Source organism: Cebus imitator, unplaced genomic scaffold (assembly GCF_001604975.1).
Source record: "Cebus imitator isolate Cc_AM_T3 unplaced genomic scaffold, Cebus_imitator-1.0 Scaffold139, whole genome shotgun sequence".
Lineage (NCBI taxonomy): Eukaryota > Metazoa > Chordata > Mammalia > Primates > Cebidae > Cebus > Cebus imitator.
In genome coordinates, this window is record NW_016107454.1 from 893,562 (window position 1) to 920,572 (window position 27,011).

Consider the following 27,011-nt stretch of genomic DNA (forward strand, 5'->3'; position numbering starts at 1 on the left):
CAATCATAGGGGACGACTTCAGTACCCCACTTTCAACAACAAATACATCATCCAGACAGAAAGTCAATAAGGAAACCGTGGACTTGAATAACAATAGAAACCCAATGGGCTTAATAGACTTCTGAACATTCTGGCCACCAGCAGCAGAGTACACATTCTTCTCGTGTACACAGCTTTCTCCATTAGGCCACAAACCAAGTCTTAGCAAATGTGAGACTGAAATTGTATCGAGTATTTTTTCTGACCATAATGATACAAAACTAGAAATCAGTAATAGGAGGAAAATTGGAAAATTCACAAATATGTGGAAATTTCACAGTGCGCTCCTGAACAACCATTGGGTCAAGGAAGAAATCAAAAGGGAAATAAAGTATCTTGAGATCAACAAAAATGGAAATACATACTAGAATTTATGGGAGTCAGCAAGAACAGTTCTAAGGTGAATTTTATAATGAAAAATGTGCATAATGGCCAGGCATGGTGGCTCATGCCTATAATCCCAGCACTTTGGGAGGCTGAGGTAGGTGGATCACCTGAGGTCAGGAGTTCAAGACCAGCCTGGCCAACATGGTGAAACCTGTCTCTATTAAAAATACAAAAAATTAGCTGAGTGTGGTGGTGGTTGCCTGAAATCCCAGCTGCTCGGGAGGCTGATGCAGGAGACTCACTTGAACTGGGGAGGTGGAGGTTGCAGTGAGCCAAGATTGCACCATTGCACTCCAGCCAGCAAAACTGTCTCAAAAAAAAAAATCCTTATATTAAGGAAAAAGAAAGATCTCAAACAACCTAACTTTACACCTCCTAACTTTACATTTTATTAACAGAATGAAAGAAATCATACGATCATCTCAATAGATGCAGAAAAGGCACTGGACAAAATTCAACATCCTGTCACCATCAAAGCTCTCAGCCATTAGTATAGAAAGAATGTATCTCAACATAATAAAAGCCAAATAAGCCTGCAGCTAACATCACACTCAATGGTAAAAAGCTGAAAGCTTTTCCTCTAAGATTAGGAACAAGGTAAATGTGCCCGCTTGTTCCACTTACATTCAGCATAAGGCTGGAAGTCCCAGCAAGGGGAATCAGACAAGAAAAAGAAACAAAAGGTATCCACATTGGAAAGGAAGAAGTCAAATAATCTGTTTGCAGATGATATGATTTTATATATAGAAAACCCGAGACTGCACCAAAAAACTGTTAGAATAAAAGAATTCAGTAATGTTGCAGGATACTAAACCAACATACAGAAATCAGTTGTGTTCCCACATAATCCCAATGAGCTGTCTGGAAAAGAAATGAGGAGAACAATCCCATTTACCAAAACACCAAAAAGAGTAAAATACTTAGGAATAAATTTAACCAAGCAAGTGAAAGCTCTCTACACTGAAAACTATGAAACACTGATGCAAGAACTTGAAAAAGACACAAATAAATGGGAAGACATCCATGTTCATAGATTGGAAGAGTTAGTATTCCTCCAATATTATACCAGAGCGACTGCACCAATGAGGGTCCTTTTCTGAGGTGAGGAGCCCTGCAGAGGAGCAGGTTTGGGTGTTGACAGCAAGTTGAAGAATCAACTAACGCATGCCTGTGGGACCCCCGAGTCCTGGGCTGCAAATGGAGCTGGAAGCCGGACTTTTAGACTAGGGATGTGTTAACTCGGTGGCTGGTGGAGCTGTGTGTGTGGATGAGGTCCCATGGAGAAGCCAGGTTGGGTGCCTTAGCCGCTGGTCATCTTGTGAGAATGTGGGGCCGTTGTGGTCAGATTTTTCACAAGAAGGCAGAAACGTCAAGTCATTTAAAACAAAGACAAGAACCCTTCTCTGATCAGTTGCTTTTATGCCCCTATTCTGCCCACAGGCAAGGCTTTGGGTATCCTATAAGGGGAGCTTTGTTTTCCTCAGCAGCTCTTCGGCCTCGGGTTCGCGCTCTCGTGGTCCTGATGCTGGACCGGGTTTCCACCTCTATGTGGCCCTGCCCGTTGGTGCCTTGTCTGACCACTTGGCACTTGATCCTGCCTTTGCCCAGATGTGATTTTTTTTGAATTCTTTTTGCCTTGTTTTCTGTGACATGGACTCCTGGCACTCTGCCTGTTCCCTGTCCTGGATCTGGGAACCAGCTGGGGGTGGAGTTCTTGGGAGTAGACTTTGGAGTGGGAGAAAGGGAAGCCACGGAGGAGTGTGCAGAGGAGCTGCAGACTCCGGAGCGGAGGCAGGGTGTGGTGGTGGGCACCTGGGGTGGCAGAGGGGCCCGGGAGGGCACAGCCTGGAAGCCTGGGCCAGATCCGCTTCCAGGGAACGCCATGGCTGAGGCCGGCGAGATGAGACCTAGAACGTCCTCTCTGACTGCACTTAGCAGGTGGCCACGGGCTCTTTGAGATGGAAGCCAGGTCCTGTGGGCGGGCTTGAGTGGGGGGTGAGAAAGCAGGCATTGGAGTATAGGGACCACGTAGCTGTGAGGGGGGAGAGTGGGGTGATGCAGGAGATGTGAGGTTGCAGCTTGAGGGGTTCAGGGCAAAGACGTGGTCACTGCTGAACAGGAGGGGCCTGAGCACACCTCTCTCCTGAGGGTGAAGTCCCAGTGGAGGGGAAGAGGGTGAAGGTGGAGGACAGAGTGGGGCACAGGAGCCAGGCCCTGAGCAGGTGGAAGGTGGTGTGACCTGGAGGATGGGTGGATGTGTAAGCTGTGCAAGGTGGGGAGCCACCCTTCCTGCGAGGCAGGGGTGGAGGTGACAATGGGCGCAAGCACAGAAATCTTTGAGGTAGGTGGGAAGGAAGGTGGCAAATTAATGCCTAATGGACTCTAAAATGGGAAAGTATTGTGTCTTGTGAATGGACAGAGGAGGATGGAGGCAGTGGGAGGGACATGGAAGGGAGGATTGCTGAGCAGGGGTGAGGGCCCTGCTAGACCCCGCACTGAAGATTTGCAGCAGAACCAACCCGTAGCTGTGCGTGCTCTCGGGCACTCAGAGCTGAGGATGAGAGAGGAGGCAGACGGGTGGTTGCATGGGGTGAAAGCAGGGAGGGTCAGGCAGGGGCGGGGGCTCCTGGCACAGCAGGTGGAGTCGTTGCTGGTGTGGATGGGTAGCCAGAGCCAGTTGGGTGGCCTCAGGCCCAGGGTCTAGCTGTTGTAGCAGATTAGAAGGTGAAGTAGGAGAGTGGGAGACTTGGAGGCCACGAGGCTGCAGGGGCGAGGTGGAGACATCCACCTGGGGATGCTTCTGGGCGATGATGAGGTGTGAAGGACTGCCCTTGGGGGAGCTGGGAAGGCGCAGGGGAGATGAAGATCTTCCAGGCAGAGGAATGGGAAAATGCCGCACGGCAGGGAGAGGTAGGAGGAGCCCACCGTGGGCAGCCCTGGTCCCTGATGGTAGACGCTGTGGTGGAAGAGCAGAAACGTTTAATCCTGCCTTATGCTTTTGTCAGCTCACTCCCTCGGGGGTAGATTAAAAACATCAAAGAGGGATTTACAGTTACCAGTTGTGAAACCAGCAATGAAAACTGATGAACACTTTCGAGTAGAGCGTAAACTGTTGGGCCGTTTAGAGCAGTGGAGCTATGAGTCATCTTGTAGCAGCAGCGAGGGGCAGGTGGAAGTTAGATGCTTATGCACAAATCAGTACCGGGAATACCCCCATTCCCCAGAGTGCAGCTAGAAATATGATCGTATTATTCTCAAAGAAATAAAGCTGTGTGCAGCAGGTAGACCTATGTATATTTCTGGGAGAAGCTAGAAATGATAGTGGAAGAAATTTATTTATTTTTTTTTGAGACTTGGTCTGTTGCTGCCCAGGTTGGAGGGCAGTGGTGCAATCTCAGCTCACTGCAACCTCCACCTCCTGGGCTTAAGCAATTCTCCTGCCTCAGCCTCCAGAGTAGCTGGGATTACAGGCACCCACCACTATGCCTGGCTAATTTTTGTATTTTTAGTAGAGATGGGTTTTTGCCATGTTGGCCAGGCTGCTCTCGAACTCCTGATCTCAGGTGATCTGTCTCGGTGTCCCAAAGTGCTTGGATTACAGGCATGAGACACTGTGCCTGGCCTTGGAATAAATCTTTAGTGCCACATATAGAATGATAGCAGTGAAAGTAGGAGAGAAAATTCTTATATGGTAGAAGTGAGCAAGGGAATAGAATATTTAAAGGGAAAAAAGGACATTAGATCAATAAGCTAATTTATTTTTTTTCCCTGGACTTAAATTAGTTTTTTATGGTTGGGTTTAGAAAAAGTGCAGAGCTCAGAAATGAAAGAAATGCTTAGAAAGTACAAATACTAAGCTTTAAGGAGTAATGTGATATGCACGCTGCAGAATTTAAAAAGTCCGTGTGTGTGCTACTGTTGAATGGGAACTGCGGCTACTGCTTCTCACGCATTTGAGAAATTATTAGTATTTCTCTGTATTTATCATTCTTTAGATAATGCTAATATGATTCAGCTGAGATTTCCATCACACCTTTTCCTTGTGTGGGTTAGAAACAAAGCCAGTTCTTTTTTTAAGACTCTGTCACCCAGGCTCAGTGCAGTGGCTCGATCACAGCTCACTGCAGCCTTGACCTCCTGGGCTCAGAGGATCCTCTCACCTCAGCCTCCTGAGTAGCTGGGTCTACAGATGTAAGTCACCACTCATGGCTATTTTTTTTATAGAGATGAGGTCTTGCTGTGTTGTCCAGGCTAATTATTCTTAGTAGTATTAAAATTCCTTGATTCATTGGATAGTTTGAATTTTTAGCATGATGCATCCAAGTAGCCCAGAGAAATACTGAGTGGAATTCTGTGGGTCTCTGTGCAAGATGATTGCTGATCTCGGTTAGAAAAGGTGCTCGTAGCGGCTGTTGGCTGAGTGCCGGGGATGCAGCCGTGGGCAGAGCAGACTCGGCCCTCAGCCCCACTGCAGCCCAGCAGAGAGGAAAGGCGTCAGGTGAGCAGTCATGGTGAGGGAGCGTGTTCGTGAGAAGGAGCACAGCTCCAGGGGAGCCCCGTCTAGGAGACCTCCCAGAAGAGACGTGTGCTCCAAGAACTGGCGGAAGTGCAGTAGTCGGGGCAGGAGGGTGCCTTCTCACATCGGCACCCTGCGGGCTCTTGTGCCTCATCCTAGGCCAGGCCCTGGCAGGGAAAGCAGAAGAGGATGGGAACCACAGGGCCCACTCTGAGACAGGAATGATGCTTAGCATGGAGTGGGGGACATGGAGGGTGAAAGAGGGCAAGTTGCCCGAGGTCAACAATTCTGAAAATTCTGTCCTTGGCTCCTGCTGGAAGGAATAGGTGATGAGCTATGCTTGTGAATTTCTCTGAGACTCTACAGTGGAATGATCTCCACTGTCCGTTTTCAGTTTCCTGCTGTCGAGTATATGCTCTGCACCAAACGCTATTCTAGGAGCTGGGAGGTGGTAAACAAAACACCTGGAAGAACGTATTCTGCGACACTCAGAGCCGCGCAGCTTGCTGGGAGACAGATCCGCTAAGGGAAACAGTTATGTTGCAGTAGGAGGCCGTGCTGGGGCCGGGCAGTGAGACGGGAGGGCCTCGAGCTCCGTGGGAGTCTCGGAGCAGAAGGCCCACGTGGCTGGGAGTAGAAGGAGGCGGCGGATCCTGCGTTCTGGAGAACTGGATAGTGGAAGTAAGGGAGACGTTCTGGGTGGGGGGACTGAGTGGACCATGGCCTGGCTGTAGTGAACCCTGGGCTTTAGAAAATGCTGGGAGATATGCGTAAAAACCCAGGGCTGCAGCAGGTGACAGATGGCCTTAGTGGCAATATGCAGAGTTTTACAATGTTTTAAGAGCTAATGAATGCCAGGGTGGGACACACACACACACACAGCACACATGTGCTTTCCTATGGCCCACACCTGTGAGCTGGCGCTGTCCCCTCTGAGGCCGGGGCTTCCCACCTCAGTTTCTGTACAGGGTCCAGTGTCAGTCATGCTGCTCCACATTGTGGGCACAGCTGTCCCTTATCCACCAGTGTGTTTTGAACATCAGCATCCATGATTTAGGTGGCACTCATTTTGGAGAGACTGGTGACCCATGAACTTGAGTTTGCTGATCTTGATTAACCTGATAGGAAAGAGAGAGGTGCCCACCCCAAAGGCAGTGAAAGGTCTGAGGGAGGCGTAGTGGGACATTGCCACGGAGCAGCCTGGCCACCACTGTTCGTGGCAGCTGCTTGCCCAGTTGATGTCACTTCTGGCTCAGCATAGTGTGTCCTGGCCCAGGGAGTAGCTGAATACCAGCTTGGGTGCAATATACCAGTGTGCAGCATACACGCTGGACACGTTGAGTGTGGCCTGATCTCGCCCATCTTGAAGGAGAAGTGATGTCTTTTGCTTCACAACATACCAAACCTTTATTTGTTGATTCAACTAATATTTATTGAGAGCTTGAGGGGTTTCCCTCTAAGCTCTAGGGGAATGGGGTGAGCATGGTTGCCGAGAACCATCTGAGCCAGGAGACCTCCATCCGGACGACCTGAAGGTATTTGAGAGGCAGACACGCAGATAGCACAACAGAGTGGATCCATCCGGGGGACCAACAGCCTGAGAGCCTCTGGGGCTGACAGCTCTCCAGGGAGAAGGCCCCGAGCAGATTCTCATCCACGTGTTTGCCCTTAGACAGGTGATTCTTGATACACAGGTGCTCTACATTTACTCATAAGTCAAGAATATCCCAAGTAGGCAGCTGCTACCTGCCCACCACTAATTACAAACTAAAATGTCTCCTCCACAGAGGAGCCACGGGGGCAGGGTCCACTTAATGCTTCTCAACATCTTCTCCCTTCTTCGTTTTGACGAAGCTAGGTAAGCAAGCACAGCTCTATCTTGGCGAACCATTTCTTGGAGGATTCTGGATTTGCACCTGCAAACTACGCAAAGAGAAAACAGATCAATAATATAATCACAACAGCAATCATAGATCCTCCAGGTGTTTTCATCCAATTTTCGGGCTGCCAGTCCATCAGCAGCTCCCTCAAGCACCTCGGAGCCTGACTGCCTACTCTTACATTTCTTCCTTAAGGAGTCGGGACCCAGAAATCTTTTAGGAAATAGGGCAGAGGTCATTCTTCTGTAACTGCTTCCTGCTGGAAAGGAGCTGAGAGTCTTCTGAGTCCCTCCTCCTTGCTTACTTCCTAAAGACGTTTCCAGGTGCTGTTTTATTCTGTTCCGATTATGTTCAGTCTCATTTTTTTACAGTTACCAAGGCTAATCTGTAACTCTCCTACCGCCAAAAGACATGAAGTCGGGTGGTTAACACAGCTCTGAATCTAAAGAGCTTTTATTTCTTGCAAACTTCTGATTCTCTATATTTTCCTTCCCAGACTTTTACTGGTTTTAGGGTCATAGGTATTTTTCAAAGTTCTTTTTATTCAGCTCTTATCATCGGCCATACTATTTTTGGTCGTGGTCCTACTAGTTCCCCATCTCTCCAGACAATAGAGTTGTTGATCTCTGTATAAATCCTAAATAACTTGTAGTTCTTTATCTGCCATCTGAATTCTGTGTTACTATAAGAGGCTGATGGGTGCAATCAATGCTAAGTATCCCCTTAGGGGACCAATAATCAATAATTCCATAGGATTTATTTACATAATCTCTCCAGATTAATGTTCTTAACTTAGGGGACCATTCTTTATTGGTATTCAGGTTTTGATGGCCAAAACACTTTTACTTTATTTCCCAAATTATTACAGAAAATACTAAGGCCGGAGATCATGAAAGGAAGAAAACAATATATGCCCAATGTGTGAAACTTTCTTTTTCTTCTATCTTAACTCCAGAAATACCACTTCGTGATAACCATCATCATGATTACCGTAATAGGCTGTCCTGCTTTCTTCAGGTTTTCCTCCACTGTTTGTGAAAGTCTCCCAGTTTGACCCCAAGTCAGTGGTGACATTTGGCGTGTTCTCCTTGTGGGAACGGTACTCCACCTCAATGTTAGTCTCACCATCTCTGCAACTGGGGGGTCCGCTGCAAGTCTTTTTTGGTATCTGGCTCATAGTATGACTTTAAAAATTCTGGATGGTTGGCTGGGTGCGGTGGCTCATGCCTGTAATCACAGCACTTTGGGAGGCTGAGGCAGGTGGATCACGAGGTCAGGAGTTTGAGACCAGCCTGACCAACATGGTGAAACCCTATCTCAAAAAAAAAAAAAAAAATTCTGGATGGTACCCACACCGGTTGTTGACTTGGACCTGTAGAAATACAGTAAAATCCTCTCCCCCCAGGTTATTACCCCTTTCCCGATTCTTTGTGAGTGGATCTTGCCACCAGATTGATTGCCTTACAGTTTCTTCCTTGGATTGTTTATTCAGGTGTTGCTCAATAACTAAATTTTCTAAAGCCTCCAGTTTTTCTTTGGCGGCCATGGCTCTGTCCATATGGGTTTGTTTGTCATCTGTTTCAAGGCGATAGGCTCTGGAGGTTTAACAATGGCTGCCATCAAAAACAATATCCTAAGTTCTGGCAAGAGTTTTGCCCTTTAACTTCTGAAAATTCCTTCGGGCTCTGCAAATTTTATTCCAGGCCCATCCCAGGCACACAGCCCTTATCCTGCATCACTTGGTGGCCTGGGGTGCTCTGTGATTGTTCAGGTATTAGAACCTGAGCTCCCGTTGCTGTAACACATCTCTTCCCCACAAGTCAACAAGGATTTGCATTGTTACAGGACGCATAGTTCCAAGCTGTCCCTCAGGCCCCTCTCAGGTGAAAATGCGACTACTTTGGTACACTTCAGAGGCCTGCCAAACTCCAAGCACATAAAACTGAACATTTTCCACGGGCCAAGAAAGTGGCCAATGTAGGAAAGAAATAGAAACATCTGCTCCAGTACCTACAAATCCTTTAAATTTCTTTCCTTGTATCATAATCTCACATGTAGGATGTCAGTAATTTGATTTACCCAATATGCTGCTCCGTCTTGTTTATGCCTCCAAATGTGCTATGGCTTCCCCAGGCTCAGCACTCCAGGGAACAGAGGACACTACAATCTGAATTTCCCCTATAAAGTCAGCATCAGTAACTCCTGTATAAAGCTGACCCCTTGAACAGTAAGACTAGATTTCCCTAGAAATGAAGGGCCACAAACTCCTGTAGATATTTATGCAGTGGCTCTCCCAGTAAAATGCTTACTCTTTGAGAACTGCATAAATCTGCTGCGCTCCCAGCTGTGGCAGGGAACAAGCATTGTGTAGGGATAAGGGAACAGTTCATACTGCACAGGCCCCAGTTTGGATCAGGCCTGAGGCGGGCCCCTCAACTCCTCTCCTGAAATCAGATTTCCTTCCTTGTCAAATCTTGAACGACACTGATTTACCCAATGCTTTCCTTTTCTCCATCTGGGACACACTCCAGGCTCAGTACCCTTTTGTTTCAAAGATGGTAAAGGCCTTGTTTTTTTTATAAACAAGTTCAGGTTAAAGTATCCCAGGCTGTTGGAATCAGCTGGTAAGTAGTGGGCACATTTTCTAACAATCCCAGCACACGTGGAGACTCAGGTCCATACTGGCTGATGGCCTGTCCAAACTCCTTCAGCAATTTCAAGAGAAAGGGTTCAAAAGCAACCCGCACTTGCCCCTGCTGATCTTGAGGATGTACAAAAACTGGAAACTGCCATGCCTTTAAATCTCCCTCTTTTCTCACTTGATTTCTGGCTTGGATGCAACCTGTTACCGTAATTCTAGGAGTACAAACGCCTGCACTGGTTACCGTAGCTCTAGGAATACACATGCCAGCAGAAGCAGAAGTAGAAATATCAGGAGGATCTGGTCATCTTTCTACAAGATACTGAGGGGACGCTGACGTGCACACCTTTTCCTCATTTGACTTTTCACCCTTTTCCTCTATAATTTCTCTACGTACTTCATCACATTCCTCCTCTCCTGAGCCTTTTCCTGAATCCTTTTCCTCATCGTCTGTCTGAAACAGCTCCAGGGCAGAACGCACCAAAACCCTAACCACACCAAATAAGCCCTGTGTTTGCTTGCTCTTTGTCCCATGTTACCCCAATATGGCCGAGCTCCCCCAGCTGCCACCCTGAGAGAATTTTTTCAAATGTTCTCAGTCTACTTCCGAGTTCTCCCTAACTCACCTGCGAGTCTCCCCGGGCTCCTCCCGAGCTCCCCAATTTACCCTGGGGATTTTTTCCAATAGTACCTTCGGGTTCTCCCTATCTCACCTGGGAGTCTTCCCCTGGGTGCCTTCCCCTGGGCGCCTTCCTGGCTTCCCCTGACTCACCTAGGAGATTCTTTTCAAACATTCCTGAGACACCTTCAGCTTCATCTCTTTCTCCATTGCTCAGGCAACCCTTCATCGTAGGTTCAAGTACCCACACTTAGGCTCCACTTAACGAGTACCAGCTTGGTCGGGAGACCCCCCACCCAGGTGGCGCTGAAGGTATTGAGAGGGAGACACCCAGATAGAACAGCAGAGTGGATCTATCCGGGGACCAACAGCCTGCCAGCTGAGAGGCTGACAGCTTTTCCAGGCTGAAGGCCCCAAGCATTTTCTCATCCGCGTAGTTATTTGCTCTTAGACAGGTGATTCTTATTAATACACAGGTGCTCTACATTTACTCATAACTCAAGAATATCCCAAGTAGGCAGCTGTAACCCACCTACCACTAATTACAAACTAAAAGGTATCCTCCGCAGACGAGCCATGGGGGCAGGGTCAACTTAATGTTTCTCAACACATGGTCCTCGCAGGGTGGTTCTTGTCTGGTGGAGAGACAACAGATTCACGCTCAGGAGCAGACCCCTGAGATATGCCATGCAAGGGGGGACACAGAGAGGAATGAAGCAGGGCAGGGCCTGGGGTGAGTGACGGGGCTGGTCAGGGTGGGCTTCTCTGACGAGGCAACATTTGAGAACACATCTGAATGGCACAAAGAAGTAAAACACATCGTGATCTGGGTGGAGATCATCTCCATTAGAAGGACCCTCAGCTGCACAGGCTCTGTGGCTGGAAGCCACCAGTGGCAGGGCAGTGCCTAGGGAAGGAGGGTGGGTGGGAGCTGCTGATCCTGGAAGTGAAGGCTGGCTTGTAGACCTCACTGAGAAGCTTGGGTTTCGAGTGTGGTGTGAATCTATTGGCAGGTTCTGAGCACGGAGTGTCATCACCTGACTATGGGGTGGGATGGGGGACTTGCCTGGAGGCGCCTGCAGGTGATCCAGGGGAGACCACAGCAGCTGGGGCCAAGGCAGGCAGGTTCTGGCTATGTTTCTGTATGCTACGGGGCTTGCTGATCAACCTCTTCATGTAGGAGTGAGTGAGAGATGGGGTGCGGGGGTGGGGTTGGGGGGGAGGCAATGCGGGAGGGGAGAGGAGGAAGAAGGGGAGGAAGACTCCCAGCCGTCTGATCAGAGCAGCTGGGACACTGTTGGTACCATTCCTAAGGGGGAGGTGGGAGGAGGAACAGGTTTTGGGGAGTTATGAATTAAATTTTGGATGCCCCCTGTTTGCGAGGCATATTGGACATCAGAGTGGAGATGCGCCAGGCTGGATATGTGAGTGTGAAGTCAGGGAAGAGGTCAGGTTGGAGAAACAGACACACAATCTGGGTGTCATGGATGCTATGACGGTTGTGGCACTGGGTGGGATGGAGTTGGTGTTGGAGGAGAGGCCTGAAGACTGAGTCCTGGTCAATAGCCCATCAACCTTGGACATGGTTATTTGTGGACTTGTCGTCTCTCCTCTTCCACATTCTAAGCTCCTTAAAGTTTGGGACCCTGTCTGATACGTCTCTGCTTTTTAGTCCCTTAATAGTGGGGGAACTAGCTGAACTAACGGCTGGGACCCATAGACTTGGAGGCCAGGATTCAGGGTGCCCAATGAGACTGTGCATGCAGAGATTCTGAAACCTTAGCTGAAAATCAGATCTATCTTTTAATTGCTACATGGTCTTAAAAAGGAATCTCATTAAACACAAATATTTAAAAATTCCTGTAAGACAGACTGTACCTTTATTTTGGGAAAACAGCCAAATTGGCTGTTTATTGGTAAAGGATATTTAATTTAGAGATATTTACATTTTCTACCATATCCCCAGTCTTTAAGGTTCATTAAAAATCACTTAATAATTGACATTTTTGTAATGTTTTCAGTTTGCAAAACAATGTTGCAAACGGCTCTTTGATTTAGTCCTTACATTTTCTGATACAGGTAACAATAGAAATCCCTAGGGTTTAGCATTTTATGTTGCAAAACACTGTCATTTACGTGCATGATCTCAGTTGTTGTCTGTATTCTTGTTCTTCATTTGCACGAGACTCACACTTCAGCAAGAGCTGCGGTTCTCTGGATGTGATGTCCTGGCCCACATTTCTATGTCTGCATAGGTGTCATCTGAACATATCATACAGGCTCACATTTGTGCGTGGATGCATGTGTCATTTTTCTGTCTGTGACTTCCTTTCTGTCTTATCCCACCAAGGAACTTCTACTTACCCTTCACCCTGGGAGTAGATTTTGTACCTCTCTTAGAAGAAAATGAGGCTGAGATGAGTTTAGGGAAGAGTCTGAGGGGAACGTGCCTGAGCTGTGTGTTCCTCCAGCGTGTGGGCAGCCAGGTGTCCTGCTGGCCCCGTAGGGTTTAAACCGGTGGCATGGCTCTGTCCCCATTTAGGGGGCACCTCCTGAATCCTGCGTGGAGCCATCCAGAGTCCTGTTCTTTAGTATCTATTTTTCCATCCTTGAATGAAAAGAACACGGCTATCTAAAAGCAAACAAATGAACATAAAGACAGCTAGCTTCATTCCTGCAAGTCACCTGCTGCTGGAAGGAAAGCCTGCCACGCTTTTGGTTTATGAGGAGACATTCAAGTTTAGCTTTTTCAGGCACATTTTTCATAGTTACTTCGCTGCTGACAGCTCATTTTCCCTTCCACCTCCCTCCACCCAAGCCACCAGCCCCACTCCTTGTCTCCAGCATTCTGCTCAGGGCTCGGAATCCCTGGACCCACACTGGACGCTGCACACACCTTCTCCCCTGCCAGTCGCTAAGCCTTGGTGATTCTGGGCTGATTGATTTCTGCGTCTTCCCCCTCCCCAGCCAAGAACATGAGCTCATTTTTATGTCCCTTGGTCTCCCCTCGGCAGCTCCTATTGCATGGCTATGATCGAGAATTGGAATTTTGGGCTATAAGGAACATGTTTTGTTTGATCTTAGCTTTTTAAAAAAAGACAACACAGGCCAGGCGTGGTGGCTCACGCCTGTAGTCCCAGCACTTTGGGAGGCTGAGGCAGGCGGATCACAAGGTTGAGAGATGGAGACCATCTTGGCCAGCATGGTGAAATGCCGTCTCTACTAAAAATAAAAAAATTAGCTGGGCGTGGTGGTGTGGGTGTGGGGTATCTGCCTGCAGTCCTGGCTACTTTGGAGGCTGAGGCAGGAGAATTGAACTTGGGAGGTGGAGGTTGCAGTGAGCTGAGATCGCGCCACTGCACTCCAGCCTGGCGACAGAACGAGACTCCGTCTCAAAAAAACAAAAAAGGATAATACAAATTGACCTTGTGTTTGGTCACCTTTACTTCACATCATTCTCATAGCGACTCCTGGATTTGCTGTACCTTTTATTTAACCACGTCCTTTAAAAATGTTCTTGGCGTGGGTCTCTGGCCAATCTCCTGAGGCCTTGTAAGCCTGAGGACATTTTTATCTCGTCCCTTCTGTTTACGTGAGGGTCTGGCTGGCTTTAATGTTCTTTTCTTCTAGATTTTGAAAATATCAGTGTCTCTCCTGTCTGTGCTGCTGCTGAAAGGCCCCAGTCAGTCCTGTCCTGCCGGGCGATGCAGCTGGGTCTTCTGTCCCAGTACCTTTAGGATGCTGTCTGTGACCTCAGGTGTCACACCCAGGTATCTGCCGGCGAGTTTTCCTGTAGTTTCCATTCTTTGACATCTGTGGACTCTTTCACCTGCAGCTATCCTCTTTCCTCAATTCCAGGAAATTAATATTCATGATTTCTACACATATTTTCTCCTTGCACTTTTACTATAACTTCCTTTTGGGATTCTTATCGGCTGTGTTGGCACGGCTACTCACCCTGGTCTCTCAGCTCTTCCTTTGCAGATCCTGTCTCCTCGTCCCTGCTTTCCTCTAAGTGCGTTCCTCAATTTCACCTCCAGACAGCAGCTAGCGCCTCGTCCACGTCCACATTCTCTGATCCACCCCATCGTGATCTTTCTTTCCAGGACTTGAGTTTCACCTCAGTATTTCTACTTGCTTCTGTTTTATGGTTTCATATTCTTATTCATCCTGGGAATATCTGCCACCTCTTTGATGGCATTTTTTATATTCACGTGTGAATTCTTGGTCCGTCTGTTCCCACCCTTCAGAGCCTTGCTGTTTGGCCCCGAGAGCAGTCGCTGGGAGGACACCTTCTCCTTAGGACCACCGTCAGTGCCCCGTTCCCTGGCCAGGCTTCTGCATGTTCCTGACTTACTCCTGGGGATGCTGGCACCAGCTGTCCAAGTCCACCAGAGGGGACTGACTGTCCCTGGGCCCTGGCGGAGGAGAACAGAATTCCAAGCGCTGGGTGTCCTGTGGAAGCCTCTGCTCCAGCTGGCCGGCTCCCCACGTGCTGCTCCGCCATGCCTCTCCCAGTCTCCTGTCTTGATGCCTCTTGCGTTTTCTCCAGGGTCGTCTCTGCAGCAGCTCTCGGGACAGGGTTCAGAAGCAGCAGAAGCAGCAGAAGCAGCAGCGTCAGCCAGAAGCTCGTTAGAAACGCCCTGCACAGGCCTTCTCCCAGGCTTCCTGAGCCGGGAGCCCTGCAGTGGGTGGGGCCCAGCACTCTGCAGCTGGCCTTCCTGGCAGCTCTGATGCCTAGCTCTGCGAGGGATAGGTTCCGTAGATGCTTCCTTTCCATGTCCCCTGCGTTTCTTCTCTTCTGCTCCTACTCTTCCTGCCCTAATTTGTTCCTTCCTCTCAGGCTATTGTGGTAGCTCTGAGTCTCCTCCCACGGGGGCAATCCTTCCTCAGTCACGTCCTGGCCACAGCTGCCCGCTCACTAGCGCTAAAACACAGCCTTTATCCACTCTTCCTTGGAAATCTTCACTCTGACGAAATTAACGATAAATGCCCCTCCCCAGAATTCAAGGCTCTTTGGAAACCGCCCCGTCCTGCTCATTCACAGCTGTGTCTGCGCCTCACCCTCAGTGGCTGTCAGCTCCCCTCCCACCTGGGTTCCAGCTTTTTGCACAGAATCCTCCTGCCCAGATGGCTTCATCCCATCGGTACATGATGAAGTCCCACGCACCCTCCCGACCCTGTTTCAAGTTCCTCCACCTTTGTGAAGCCTGCACTGGGTTCAGCCTTTCTTCTCTTGGGCCCCCAGCCCTTTGCACTTCACCTGTCATGTTCGGCTTTGCAGGCTTTTGTGTGCTTCCTGACTCTGGAGAGGCAGAGACCTTCCATGCAAATTTCTATTGAATGCATTGCCTACCTCATCGTCTTATGCATGCAGAGGCTCAGCATTGAATGAATTGAATCGTTTCCTAAATAAATTAGTGAAGGAGTACCTGCCCCAAACGAGTACTGAGTAAAAAGTAGACTAATACTAGCATTATCAGAAAATTGATGAAAGTAATTATTTTTATTAGAATTCAATTCGGAATTCTTGTGAATTATAATTTTCAGAGTGACAAATGTGTCTAACAGGTTAATGTAGAAGAGAAAAATGAACAAATGATATATTTGTTGAATGTTTCTATCTTGCTTTCTGTTGGATCGATCAAGAATAGTAAACTGAAAATCAAAGAAATAAAAAAAGTAGACTAATATTAGTCTTTTGGTACTTATAAAAATGCATATTATCTGCTAATACATCCTGGTTTGTTTTCAAAGTAGTTATAACAATATGAGCCAATTTGTGGTAATTTTAGCTGTTATTAGTTAAAATTAATTGAACACTAACCAAGAGTGTAACATGTTCTTGAGAGCCTCTGAGCACTTGTGTATAATTAAAAATACGCTTTAATTTAAAAAAATCTAAAAATGGAAAGCAGGTCTCATCCTGGAAGAGCAGCTCCCATTGGGATTAATTGGCCCATTTGGGTGACCCTGGCTAATGATGAGCGCTGTTTCTCCAGTGGTCCATGCACTAGTCACAGTGTCTGCACACGTACCCCAAGCCCTGTGTTACTGATCCTCAAATCTCTATCCCATTTCTTCTTTCTGTTTTTGCAGATTGTTTACAATGGATGGGCATCTATTGGATAACTCAAAGGATTTGCAAGACAATCACTTTTATGTTGCTGCCGGACTGGAGACCTTCAAGCATTTTCCTTACTGGAAGTCTCCGAGGGTGCCCAGCGAGGTCCAACAGTGAGCATGCTTCATACCTTCCCTTCCTGAGTGCTGGAAACAAATTGCCTTTCCCCTAGTATCTCTCCCAAATAGGTCCAGTTCAGCTATTGGTTATTTTTCAGTGGTGAAATGTAATATTCTTACATATGATACAATTTTAGATTTTAAAAATGAGGTGTGGGGGAACTGCTCTTGTATGATGTATTCACAAGGACAGAAAGATCTGCGCTGGGTCTGCTGCTTTTCTCTGGGAAACCAGGAATCTTAGAGATCGAGACTTGAAATGTGCGATATAGTTTCAGAGCCGATTCTAGGCACAGCATGGCTGCCCGTGGCGTACCCAGTGTGATGCTTTGTTTTCTTGATTTGGCTTGCTTTCCCATACCTAAAATACAGTCTGTGCTGAGTGTCGCTCTCTCCTGGTGAAAAAAGCCATGATTTTCGTAGTCATTCTGGGTGTGGCTAAGCGGGTGCCCCACTGCATGTGTGTTTATGGCCATGAAGCAGTGACCGGCAGGGAGATGAAGGGTGCAGAGACAGGTGGTCCTGGAGCCCATCTGTGGGATTCTTCATTCTCAGCTGTTCAGCCCTGACTGGTGTGTTTGAAATGCATTTCGAGTAGGACACGACTTGAGGGCTTACTAGGAACCTTCCTGGAGCTAGTTTGTCATCAAGTTTTTAATGGTTATTATCTCAAGCAAAGAAAAAGAGCTGTCATTTTCCCTGTCATTGTGGAGCAGGACAGATGGTTTGCACACCATGCAGGTGGCCAGCCTTCCTCTACACCTGAGGTTTTGTGGCACGAGCGCCTTCTGCATTTGGAGAGCTTGAACCTCCGTTGAGGGCGCAGCGTCCGGGATGGCCTCCTCCCATGCTGCTTCATGTGCTGCTAGGGTTTGTCCTTCAAGGCAGAGAAAGGCTCCCTTTGTCCTGTCTACCGAGGACAACCCCACAGAGTTTGGTATCCAGGCAGATGGTTAGGTTGGAGTCCCACCTGTGTGCCTGGCACACGTGGCTATTTCTTGATTTTATTGACTTAATTCGTGCTAATAGTCCTGATGCACAGTGAGGAGAAGCATCTCGGGGCTGTGGAGTGGAGTCGTTCTTTCTACCTGCCCCTACGTGTTTCCCACCTCGCAATGTGTTTTGCTTTTTGCCATCATCTGTTCATTGGGAAGCCCTGACTGAGTCTGAGTGGCTTAAATGTCTTTTTCCTTTGCTGAAGTTGTTGAGCTTAGGGTCAACAGGAGGCTGCATGCAATCGTACAGAGACTGAAGCTCATGTGGCTTACACAGAATAGACCAAGGAGGTGCTGTTTTGCAGAGAATCCTGGGGTAGAAACATTTCCAAATCTGAGTAGCAGCTATTGGAGAAATCCTCACTAAAGAGGAACTGGAAATGGGATGCCTGCACTTGCAGAGGCGGCGGGTGGGCAGGGGATCTGGGCTGTGGTAGAAGGAGGATGGGCCATCTGATCTCCAGGAAGGAAATCCAGCAGATTCCTGGGGTGCTTTCTGTTTCTGAGGCCGGGAAATCACTGCTGCATGAGCCATGTCCCCTGTGGACAGCTTGCTCCTCCGCATGGTCACTCCCCTCCTAAAGACCAGGCAGCCTACATTTTATAGAGATAACTCCGCAGGGAGTTACATTTCAAGTTGAATATCTTTTGTCTTGCAGAAGGTATGCGAATGTTGAAAAACACCTACAGAGAAAGAAAAAAGTAAATAACGTTTTAAAACAAGTAAGTAACTTGTTCCTGATTCTGGCGCCTTCTGGCATTAACAAGGGCACAGTGCCGTGCGAGGGCCCGGGCTGTAAACAGAGCTTCCTGGACCAGCATCAGTACCAGGCTTATAAAGAAAAAGCCGGTGCACTCCTGAGAATGGTGTAACAGGAGAGGAAGTTTATGCTTGCAGCACAGAGCCCGGAGCTGAGAGGTACACACAGGCATTTGTAATGCAACCCAGTAGGTGTGAAGACAAAAATATATTTGAACTCTTATGAGACGAGAGGAGAGTAATTGATTCAAGCTCAGCATGAGTGGCAGTGGGCTCTGGTGAAGGGTGGGAGGAGGACATTCCAGGCAGATGTGGCAGTAAGGCAGCAGCGGGGAGAAGCAGCTCACTGCATGCGCATGTGTGTATGAATACATATGTGTATGCATGTACGGGTGCATGTGTGTATAAATATGTGTGCATGGAGGCATGCATGTATATGTATGGATGCATATGTCTGTGTGAATATGAATATGTGTGAGTGGATGCATGTGTATGTATGGATGCATGCATGTGTGCATATGCATACATGTGAGTGGATGCATATGTGTGTACATGGATGCATGTGCATATGAATACATGTGTAAGTGGATGCATGTGTGTGTACATGGATGCATTTGTGTGCACATGAATACATGTGTGAGTGGATGCATATGTGTGTACATGAATGCATATGTGTGCATATGAATACATGTGTGAGTGGATGTGTGTGTACATGGATGCATCTGTGTGCATTTGAATACATATGTGTGAGTGGATGCATGTGTGTGTGCACATGAATCCATGTGTGAGTGGGTGCATATGCGTGTACATGGATGCATGTGTATGTGCACATGAATACATGTGTGTGCATATGAATACATGTGTGTATAGGTGCACATGTGTACAGAGGCATATGTGTATATGCATGTGTGTATAGGTGCATGTGTAAGAATGCATGTATGTATATGTATAAATACATAAGTGTGTATGGAGGCATGCATGTATATGTATGAATGCATGGGTGTATGGAGGCATATGTGTGCATGTGTGCACATGAGTACATGTACAGGTGTACATTCATGTGTGAATGTGTATGATGCATATATGTGTGCATATGATGTGTATGTGTATACGTATGTATGTTTGGAGGTATGTGTATGGATGCATATGTGCATGTGTGCATGCATACACATGTATATATGATGCATGTGTGTATGGATGTGTGTGTGCATGTGTGTATGTATGCACATGCATGTATGTGTATGCATATGCATGTGTGTGTATGAATGCATATGCATGTGTACAGAGGCATACATGGGTGTGCATATAAATACATTTGTGTGCATGGATACATATGTGTGTGTGTATGCCTGTGTGCCTATGTGTATGGATGCATATGTGTGTGTGTTTGCTAATCAACACACAATTTGAAGTTGCAGCATAAAGCATGAGGAAGAATGACAAGGAGGTATCAGGGTACAGGACTACACAGGAATGCAGAAGCTGGATCCTAGAGGGGCTGAGCAGTCCTTATAACATGTTTATGTGATTCTCATATATCCCCGACCATCCTACCAAAGCTGTCTTTTAGTGGTTCAACTGACATTAATATTTATTCGACAAAGCTGTTGAACGCATACCCTTGCCAGTGTCTGTCTGCCCGGCTCACAGGCTTGAATGCCCTCCCTACTGTGACACACTGGTTTTGAGGGTCCACATTGTTCTGGTCTGTTCTTTCCCAGTAACTAACAGCCCCGGGCTTTGCTTTTCTGCTGCTGCAGCTCAGGTTTCATGATTGCCATTTTAATCACCCTCCTGCATATAGCTTTGATTTTCTCACCCGTGAGCCACTGTGTGCATCTGGCAAGTGTCTGGCCCGGGGTGAGCGCCCTGCACTTCCCCTGCACTTGCACTGACGTAGCCTGCTGCTGCTGGAGGTAATGACACTGCTGACCTGAGTCTTCACGCCGAGTTCACGACCACGGTCCTCATCCACCTTCACTCGCTGATTAAGCCTTATGTTTCAAAAAATGTTTTTCTGAATATGTTTTGCTAAGCTTTGTCGGACATTTTTGCATGTCTGCTCATGAGTGAGGAGGGCCTGTCTGACTTCTTTCTCACGTTGTCCTTGTCTGGCTTTTGCTGCCAGGGCTTTTCTTCTGAATCGACTCGTTATTTTTTGTAGCTTCTTGAGTCAAATGATCGCCTTATTTATTTGGATTTTCTTTTTCTAGGAAATGCATTTTAATATTGGGTGTTTGTTGAATGGATGAATGAATGATGATCATTGAGAATGCAAAAATGATATGCCTTGCGATATTCATTGTCCCATATATAAAGGTCTACATCTGTAAACATGTGTTATCTTAGAACTCAGTATTAATATTTTTTGGCTTCATTTGAAGAGCGGGTGTGCTTCTAAGAATGAAAAGAGTTCCACACACAGGACTTCTCTGAGGCTTGAATTTATGATGAGTTGTAGCAACTTAGCCATTTATGATAAATGTGTTTGTTTCTTTACTTGCTTGCCCCTGGTTTTCCATTTCTAACTTGCTAAACCTCTTTTATCTGTTTTCTATGTGACCTGTCAGCATCTTTTTGGAAAAGAAGGTACAAAATAAAAAATAAATTACAGGAGTGAACATCCATTAAGATATTGCCTTGAGGAATATGGGGGGCTGTTGGGACCCTTGGTGATGTGAACACACTCATAACATCAGCCAATCAAAGTAACAGCTTTTCCTAAAATTGGAGGCTGGATTTTCTTCTAAATTTGCAAGCTTAAAAAAAAAGTACCTAGAATACAAAGCAGAAAGTCTTTCTTGACCCTTCAATGAAGAAATCACAAACATGACCTAGAACCTGTGATCCCCAGGATATCAGGCCTGAACGGGGCACTTGTTGATTCCTCTGGTCGTCCAGAGGCCATGGTGAGTTGCTGGAAGTATGCCAAGCACACCCTGCCAGCATGAGAGACACAAAGATGAGGGAAGCGTAAGTTTCCACCATTGGAGAAGTCAGAGTGTCAATTAGCGTGACAGTAACCTAGCGGACCTCATCTAACCCTCCTGCTCAGTGAATTAAATCCCAGTAATTAAATCAACCCAGATTCCACCAGCACCAACACCTCCCCGCCTCCACAATTCCAACAAACCAGTGATGCCTCTCCCATAAACTGTTTAACTTCCACATCTGCCTATGTCTCCCATCAACACTGCCCAATGGAGTCAGGAAGAAACACCTAATACCCATGGTGGGAAAGCACTATGAGAATGGGCAGGTAGGGGGTCGGGGAGCTGGGCCCCCCAGGAAGATGTTTTTATTTGCAGGGATCCAGATATAAGCAAGGGAGTGCAGTGGATCATATCTACTTGATACTCACCACTACTGATGGAATAAATTGTATGGACTGGAAAGGGAGCAAAATACACATTCCCAATGAGGTGACAGGTGGAGCAGAGCAGTGGGACTTGGGAGATGCTGTGTATCATGGATTCTATGGAGGGCACGTTCCCACATCCTGACATCCCTGGAACAGGTGCAGCTGACGTTGACGGTGTCTCAGGACTTCTGTTGGCAGCCACGTTGCAGGTGCTGGTTGCTCATGGAGAAACTTGGCTGTAGCTGCTCATCTGACTGTGTCTTCAATTGAGTTGGGGATGGGGTTGATTCTGTACATGTTGAATTTAACTGCTGTGTAAAATGTTCTCAAAATGATTTTGCTGTGACAAAGAATTTAAACAAAAAGTTACTATATACATAGAAAGGCCTAAAAGTAGAACATCAAGATGTAAATTTGCTATCCATTGAGTATATTCTTCTTCAATTCTTCTATTCTTGCGGAGTGGCAACCAGCTCTGCAGGACCTGAGACAGTGAGGTAGACACACAAAGGTGCAGCTTCCAGTGTCAGTGATCTACGTGGTATAATGAGCCACCCCCAAACCAGGGGCTTCAGGCAACAAGGGCTATGATTTCTTTAAGTTCTGTGACTTGGCTGCACAGGTCTTGGGCTGGTTTCACTTTGGCTGCTTAGGAGGCTGTGTTCAGTGGAAGGTTTGCTGGATTGGGATGTTCCCGCTGGCCTCACCAACACGTCTGGCAGTGAGTGCTGGTTGTTGAGCATTTTGGTTCCCTTCCACGTGGCATCTTATCTTCCAGCAGGATGCTGCAAACTAGCTCAGATCTCAGGAGGTGGAGAAGTAGGCTCTCCCTCAGCAGAGGAGCACGGAAGAGCTGATTCGCTTTGCAAACCTGTGTGTAGCCTGAGAGGGAAGGGCTATGTGGCCAGCAAGCGACCAACCACATTTGGGTACGTTTTGTTCCTGAGAGTGGTGCAAAAGGATTGCCTCCCACTCTGCGGGACATAAAGCACCAGCACCGAAATGTGCAGATCAGATACCAGTGACTTGGAGGCTCTTCAGAGATGACGGTGGGGCAGCCTTCCCACGCTATGTGCAGGAGCATGGATGCCTTTGACTCGCAGTCAAAAAGTGTCTCGGAAGAGTCAGACTCTGGATGTAAAATCTTGGGGGTATTCAGGTGATTTGTTTCTGTTATATTCTCATTTTTCTTTAAGTACAAGCATGCTATGTCATAAAAATGGGTATCTAAATGGTTCTAGAAGGGCTTTTTCAGTAAGTAGAAAATAGAACTTCCAGGAAATTAAAGCATGGCGACATGCTTTAAATAACACGTCCTTTCTTTCTTAGTGGTACGAAAAATAGCTATGTGTTTGCAGTATGATTCATGGAATCCTGATTCAAAGATGTGAGATGGAGAATAACAGAGTAATGTGGCACCTCAAGATGACTGTGGAGGAAGTGGGAGAAGTCAAGGCTGACCTCAGAATTCCAGGGATGGCAGGAGGATGGTGCATTTAGGAGCCGTGATTAGGTCTGCAGGAGGAGGAAGCAGGACTTGGGGTTGTGCATTTGTGTGAGAAGTTGCTTAGCTCTAGAGGAGCACGTTTATTACATGAGAGTGGAGGGATGTGTAAGAGATGATATTCATGCATAAAAGTGTTTTTCATGTCAAGCAGAATTCCTTGCATGTTCAGCAGAGGACACATCTGCTTCTGTGATTGGGATTATTATTGCGGGGTTCTCTGTGGAATAGAAGGATGGACCTCCTTCGCAACTAACTGATGTCTATAAAGTGAGTGACATTTATGTGTGATGACGGTTTTCCTTAGTAAACTAACTGCTGCCCTCAAGGCAAAGCTATAGTGTTTTAAGAGCAGGCGTCTGGCCTCTGACCTCTGCACTTGGAATCCCAGCTGTACCTAACATTTGCGTGGCGTGACTGGAACTGCCCTCTGTGGGTCTGAGGGAAAGCCGACTTCCTCCTCTCTTCCCTCCTATTTTACATTTTCTGGATCTCTGTCATCAGACTTTCTTCCAAGCCCATGAATTTCTAATTTAAGCTGTTGGAGGTACATGGTCCAGAAAGTTGGAAAGATGTGAGGGCACAACTCTTCGCCTCTTAGTTCTGTTTCCGTTTTGAATAGACTTTTGTCTTAATTCAGCAAAATAACTTGAATTTGCACTGTTAAAAAATGCCCCTTTCCCTACTATTTGACCCAGCAATCCCATTACTGAGAATATACCATTACTGGGTATATACCCAAAGGATTATAAATAATTCTACTATAAAGACACATGCCCATATATGTTTATTGCAGCACTATTTATAATAGCAAAGACTTGTAACCAATCCAAATGCCCATCAATGATAGACTGGATAAAGAAAATGTGGCACATATACACCATGGAGTACTATGTAGCCATAAAAAAGAATGAGTTCATGTCCTTTGCAGGGACATGGATGATGATTCTCAGCAAACTAACACAGGATCAGAAAACCAAACACCACATGTTCTCACTTATAAGTGGGAGCTGAACAATGAGAACACATGGACACAGGGAGGGGAGCATCACACACCTAGGCCTGTCGGTGAGTAGAGGGAAAGGGGAGGGAGAGTATTAGGACAAATACCTAATGCATGCAGGGCTTAAATCCTAGATGATGGGTCGATAGGTGCAGCAGACCACCATGGCACATGTATACCTATGTTGAGTGTTGTGCATTTGTGTGAGAACTTGCTTAGCTCTACTTTAATTTCCTAGAAGTTCTATTTTCTACTTGCTGAAAAATAATTGTGCCGGACAGGACGCCAGCAGACTCGTAATGACATATTTTCCAGTGCTCAACTATTTGAATCAAGCAATAAGTGAATGAACCAACAGAATCACGCAGGCTATTTTCAAAGTACTTTTGGTCCAATGAAAGTAATTGATATTATATAGCATTCAGTTTTACAGGAACTTCATTTACTGTGATTTTAGTAGCCATTACCTTCCAAAGAAGAAATGCTAATTTAACGAATGTTTAAAATTGCATTCACATATTAAAATGAATGTTTTATGGTGCAGGCATCTGTGAGAAATCAGTCAATAGTTAATAAGCATTGTATTGATATCAAATCTGCAGTCAGAACGTTAATATTAAATGCTTCTCTTTTGGACACGGAGTGCAAGTGTTGGTAGTGAACAGTAATGAAAAGGGGATAAAGCATATAAAGTGGTGCGCGTGTGTGTGCATGCGTGCATGTGCATGTGTGTATGTGCATGCGTGTGTGTGTGCATGTGTGTGTGTGCATGTGTATGTGCATCCGTTTGTGTGTGTGTGCGTGTGTGCATGTGTGTGCATGCATGTGTGCGTGCGTGTGTGCATGTGTGTGTGCGTGCGTGCGTGTATGCGTCCGTGTGTGTGGTTGTGCGTGTGTGCGTGTATGCGTCCGTGTGTGCGTGTGTGCGTGTGTGCATGTGTGCATGTGTGTGCATGTGTGTGCATGTACGTGCGTGTGTGCACGTGCGTGTGTGTTTGCGTGTGTGTGTGTATGTGTGCGTGTGTGTGTGTGTAGGTGTGTGTGAAAACAGTTGCAGTGGCATGTATGGTACCACACTGAGACCCACACTTTAATAACCTGGTCTGAACAGTAAAGTTCACTGTGAAATGAATGCTTTGGAATTGACATTTGCTGGCTAATCATGCCAAGGCTGGAGCAATATCTCACAACAGTCAAGGCCACAGTTGTTGTCATCTTTTAGCAGGTGAAGATGCAACAGCCAGGTGCAGTGTTTGCAAATCTTCTGCTTTAATAAATGTTCAAAGCAGGGCTGATTAATTGGTAGAGGTCCTTGACCCACTTGGGATGGAGCTGGGGCGTTCGCGTGGGAACCTTTTGCCGTCGGCATTTTTCATTTTCCACCTGTGGATGGACTAACTCTAAAATAGGTTGTTACTGTCCTTTAGTTAGGCAAACTGTCTGACTCATCCCAAGTTACCCTGGGAGGCTGCCTTTTGTGTGCCTGAGCTAGGCAATTTCTTACAATAGCATTAAAATAAAGCTTGATTAATTGAAATAGGCTCTGGAGAAAAATAATAGTCTTTAAAGCACCACAGAGAAATAAAACCAACATGCCTCAGGTTCATTTTCTGAAAACATTTTTAGTAGGAAGAAAGATGAATGAAATTGAGAAGAGGTACCTGTCACCTTTGTAAATAGAGCTCACATTCATTTTGGAGGGGCTTGAGACTTGAGACGGAGAGAAATGTGGGTGTAAGACGTAAGGTTCATCTGTGCTTCCTTGTGAAAGCCGTGGATTCTTGCTTGATCTGTGTTTTCTTGCTGGATCAATTTTTTACCAAGTGCTGCTATAGATCCACATTCCTCTGACAATTAAAAGGCATCTGGAGTGCCATGCACTTTGTCCCAAGTACTCAGCACGTGGTCCTGCCCCTGTCCTTGGAAACTTGCAGGCCGGAAGGAGAAGCAGTTGTGTAAGTGGAAAACTGCAAGGCATGTGGTCGTGGAAAGGGGATATTGGGGGAAGGAAGCTGTGTGTATTTATTCGTTCTTGCACTGCTATAAAGAAATACCTGAGACTGGAGAATTTACAAAGAAAAGAGATTTAATTGGCTCATGGTTCTGCAAGAAGCATGGCAGTAGCATCTGCTTAGCTTCTGGGGAGACCTCAGGGAGCTTCCAGTCATGGCAGAAGGTGAAAGAGAAGTAGGAGTTTCACATGGCAAAAATAGGAGCAAGAGAGGCAGTGGGGGGTGGGGGGAGGTACCACATGCTTAACCTGATCTCGTGAGAACTTGCTCACTGCCGTGAGGACAACAGCAACCCATCAGAGATCCACTCGCATGACCCAAACCCTCCCACCAGGCCCCACCTGCAAGGATGGGGATCACAATTCAACATGAGATTTGGGTGGGGACAAACATCCAAACTATATCGGTGTGTGAACAAAACGACCTTTGAGTTGGATCTTGGAGAATGTATAGGAGAGTTCTCCAGGTGACTGAGAGGAGGCAGATGTTCTGGAGAGAGTAGGGCTTTGGGGGAGCTGACAAGCTGGGGAACAGCAAGCGTGTGTGAGGCTGCCTGGGATGGGGTTAGGGAGGCAGGCTGGGGTGGGTGAAGGCCTGAGTCCTGGGGGAGGGTGGCAGGAGTTTGGACTTATTCGGGGGACGTGGACCTTGAGTGCTTGGGATATGTCTGTACACTGCTCACTCATTTGCCTGAGAAAGCCCCTCCACAATCCTCCCCTGGACCACCATTGATACCCAACTGCTGCTCGTGTGTCCGGAGTTAAGTCCCACCCCTCCACTCACTCACAGAGGTTCATTCTGGCGTTTGGATGAGCACTAGCCAGCTGCCAGCCTGTCTCAGAGATCCCTCCCTGTCTCAAGTGTTGTGGTCCCCAGCACAACCCCAGGAGGCAGGCACCGTTCCCATTCTATCACACCTCAGAGGGACCTGAAACCACACAGCTGACCTGGGGTGCCAAGACCCAGCGCTGGTGAGGGGGGCTTGGGATGTCAACCAGCTCAGGAGCGCCCACTGCTGGCCAGGCATCTAGAATGGTCACGGATTTTTCTA

General features: G+C 47.0%; 1 protein-coding gene across 1 annotated transcript in view; it reads left to right on the top strand.

Moving 5' to 3' along the window:
* Positions 1 to 27,011, top strand: part of DCDC2C (doublecortin domain containing 2C) — a 149,744-nt gene that overhangs the window by 36,714 nt on the left and 86,019 nt on the right. The window contains exons 5-6 of the mRNA XM_017541994.2: positions 16,182 to 16,319; positions 17,980 to 18,043. Of these exons, the coding sequence (XP_017397483.1) occupies positions 16,182 to 16,319; positions 17,980 to 18,043 (202 nt within the window). The remainder of the gene's footprint in view (positions 1 to 16,181; positions 16,320 to 17,979; positions 18,044 to 27,011) is intronic.